Source organism: Kryptolebias marmoratus, linkage group LG9, assembly GCF_001649575.2.
Source record: "Kryptolebias marmoratus isolate JLee-2015 linkage group LG9, ASM164957v2, whole genome shotgun sequence".
Taxonomy (NCBI): Eukaryota; Metazoa; Chordata; class Actinopteri; order Cyprinodontiformes; family Rivulidae; genus Kryptolebias; species Kryptolebias marmoratus.
The window spans coordinates 17,188,118-17,191,647 of NC_051438.1; the positions used below are offsets into that span (position 1 = coordinate 17,188,118).

Genomic DNA, 3,530 nt, shown 5'->3' on the forward strand with positions numbered 1-3,530 from the left:
TCAGACACACTGAAGAGTGATGTAGTGGTTTTCCCCGCACCGTTTCCACCTGTAGATGCTGAACTGATCAGTATTAACGGAGGAGACACTTTTACCAGAACTCAGACTTTACCTACCACAGAAAAGGTAAGATGTCATCCTTTTTTAAATGTTTTGCGGCTTTATCGTTGAAACTTGAAACGTGCTAGTTATTGAAATGACACGCATGAAGTGAAAGCAATACCATGCACTGCCCACCCTACCGTCATATTTTGTACTTTTTTTTGCCAACTGTATTTATTTTTTTTTATTTTTTTTGTCTTTTTAAATATGATCTTTCTTCCAGTTTAATGGTGGAAACCAGAGTATTATATTGTCCGTAGTTCTGAAAAATGGAATTGGTGAAGTGTTCGTGTTGAAAAAATGTTTAAAAAATGAAATGGTCCGCACTGTTACATTTTAGTTTTACTCGTGAGGATTCGTTCTCTTATCGTGAAATAATTCCTCTACTACTAAAGATTTACTTGTTTTTTGTGTATCTTTTTTACAACTACCACTCAGTGGGTTTGGTATGTAGGAGACAATAAAAGCCCATCACTCAGAAGTTCTACATTTTACTCAGCATACTTGGGACGTTTTTATTAGTTTGTTTTTCAGTCCATTTTCAATTCACTTCCGTATTGCCTTTACAGTAGTTGTCCTCCGAATTTATAACATAAGCTATACTTGAGTTTGACTAATAACTGTTATTTTTAAATTTAATTTTAACCACTCCTCCACAGAGACAGATATTTACAAAGATCTCATATTTGTAGGCCTGTAACGCTTTCCATGGTTCTGAAAAATGCATCATCATGAAAGGTGTTTTGTTGAACCACTCAACCCCGAGACAATATTTTTTTTTTTTGTCAGAATACGTTTGTCCCATTTCCGTGTGGTGTATGTCATTTTTGATAGAATTTTGAATTTTTTAAATAAATACAATATTCTGAATTGCTTTCTTGTTAAAGAATTAGACAGATATGCCCTCCTGATATTGTCTCAGCATTGGCAAAATTTGTTTATGCAATTAACAGTTGGTTTTGGTTGGAGAATCACTGGGATGTAATACTTTCTATGTACACGTTGTGGTTCCGTCTCACTATAGTCTAGCAGTATAATATCTGCATTCGTTGCTTAAAAAAAAAAAATAAATAATAATAATATAAAGGATTTTTTAGTTGTTCTCATTATTTCACCGACGGGTAAGTGCAGTAATTGTACATTGCCACACGGTGACACTTGAGACCATCACATTTTAGCAGTTTTTCACGCAGCACTAAACTCCTCCCTGAAGCAGAGGATAATAATGATTTTTTTTAAACTGGTCTTTGTTAGTAAGGGAGGAAGGATTGGAGAGACAGGGAGCCTCTAACTGTCGGATAAAATGCAGGAAAACGTGGATTTGTTTAGTATTTTTTTGCGTCTGCTTGCCAGATGAAGCTGGATTATGATTTGTTCGTTTTTTGGATGAATGTAACCATGCGTTTCTTCAGAAAGACGAGCCCTTTCTCGACTTGCATTGTGTTCGTGCTGCTGAGCTGTGGATGGGAAGCGGTTTCTGCTCAGCTCTCATATTCCATCTTAGAGGAGCTGAACCCCGGGACTTCAGTTGGTAATATCACGAAGGATCTAAACATAAACGTCCAGCATTTAGAGTCCCGCATGTTCCAGATTGTTGGAGAATCGAAAAAAAAATATTTTGATGTAAATTTTAAAACGGGCGTCCTTTATGTCAGTGAAAGAATTGACCGGGAGGAGCTTTGTGCAAAAGCGACAAAATGCACAGTGAGTATAGAGGCTGTGTTAAACAACCCAATGAAGCTCAATCGTTTAGAAATAACAGTAAAAGATGTAAACGACAACGCTCCGGTTTTCTCCGAGCATTTACAGACAATAGAGGTGCCTGAAAATACTTTACCAGGCGTCAGATTTGGGCTCATAGGAGCATCGGATCTAGATGTTGGCATAAACGATGTCAGTACATACAAGCTGAGTAACAATGATTATTTTTCATTAGAAATTCACAAAGGACGAGAGAGTGTATCTGTCGAGCTTGTGCTGCAGAAGTCCTTAGATCGGGAGACACACTCTGTGATGAAGCTCACACTGACTGCATGTGATGGTGGAAATCCATCCAAATCAGGGACGTCTCAAATAATTATCACCGTACTGGACACTAATGACAACCACCCTGTTTTCAGTAGGTCTCTATACAAAGTTCAGATTCCTGAAAACTTATCAAAAGGAACAACCGTGATTATTCTAAATGCTACAGACGCAGACGAGGCTTCAAACAGTGAAATTGGATACTCTCTGAGAAAGAAAGGACAGGATCGCATTTTAGATTTATTTCAGATTGACTCTAAAACAGGTGCAATTGTAGTCAAAGGTAATATCGACCATGAAGAAAACCCTGCTTTTGAGATTCACGCTCAGGCAAGTGACAGAGGCCAGCCTCCAATGTCTGCTCACTGTAAAGTCCTGGTGGAGGTGTTGGACCTGAACGACAACGCTCCTGAAATAACTGTGACGTCACTGCTAAACACTGTAAAAGAGGACGCGTCTGTAGGAACAGCTATAGCCCTTGTGTCTGTGCTAGACAGAGATGGAGGAAAAAACGGGGCAGTGAAAGCTGTTATTGCAAATGACAGCCCCTTTAAACTGGAAACAAACTATAAAAACTATTACTCGTTAGTTGTTGATGGTGTGCTTGATAGAGAGACTGTGGCTGATTACAATGTCACTATAGTTGCAACTGATGAAGGAACCCCATCTCTCTCCAGCACTAATGTAGTTCACGTGCACGTTTCTGACGTTAATGACAACCCGCCTCGATTCTCTGAACAGCTAATTAATGTGTATGTGAGAGAGAACAGTCCAGTAGGTGAAAATATTAAAACGGTGTCAGCAGTGGATGCTGATATCAATAAAAATGGTCAGGTGAGCTATTCGTTTTTACACGGTAACAATGTAAAAACACCTTCATCTACAATGGTAAATATTAACTCAGAGACTGGAGATATAATCAGTTTGCAGTCCTTTAACTATGAGGAGCTAAACACATTTCAGTTTAAAGTTCAGGCCACAGACTCTGGTGTTCCTCCGCTCAGCAGCAACGTGACTGTTAATGTTTTAATCCTAGATGAAAATGACAACAGTCCAACAATTTTGGCTCCATATTCTGAGCTCGGTTCTGTTAACAGTGAGACCATCCCCTATTCGGCTGAAGCGGGTTATTTTGTAGCAAAAATCAGGGCGGTGGACGCAGATTCAGGATACAATGCACTGCTTTCATATCACCTGACGGAGCCCAAAGGGAACAACCTGTTCAGGATCGGAACCAGCACCGGGGAGATCAGGACTAAGAGGAGAATGAGCGACAACGACCTGAAAACTCACCCCTTGGTGGTGCTGGTTTCTGATAACGGAGAACCTTCTCTGTCAGCTACTGTGTCTGTTGATGTGGTGGTGGTTGAAAGCGCAGCTGACAGCCACACTCAGTTCAGACA

The 3,530-nt window shown here is 39.8% G+C and overlaps 2 protein-coding genes across 11 annotated transcripts in view; both read left to right on the forward strand.

Annotated features, from left to right (window-relative positions):
• Positions 1-3,530, forward strand: part of LOC108242369 (protocadherin alpha-C2) — a 164,225-nt gene that overhangs the window by 76,258 nt on the left and 84,437 nt on the right. The window lies entirely within an intron of this gene.
• On the forward strand, positions 1,212-3,525 carry LOC112450881 (protocadherin alpha-2; the record flags this gene model as incomplete). Its single annotated transcript, XM_025008307.2, has 1 exon — positions 1,212-3,525. A coding segment is annotated over exon 1 (2,070 nt), but the record flags the coding sequence as incomplete, so codon positions are not given.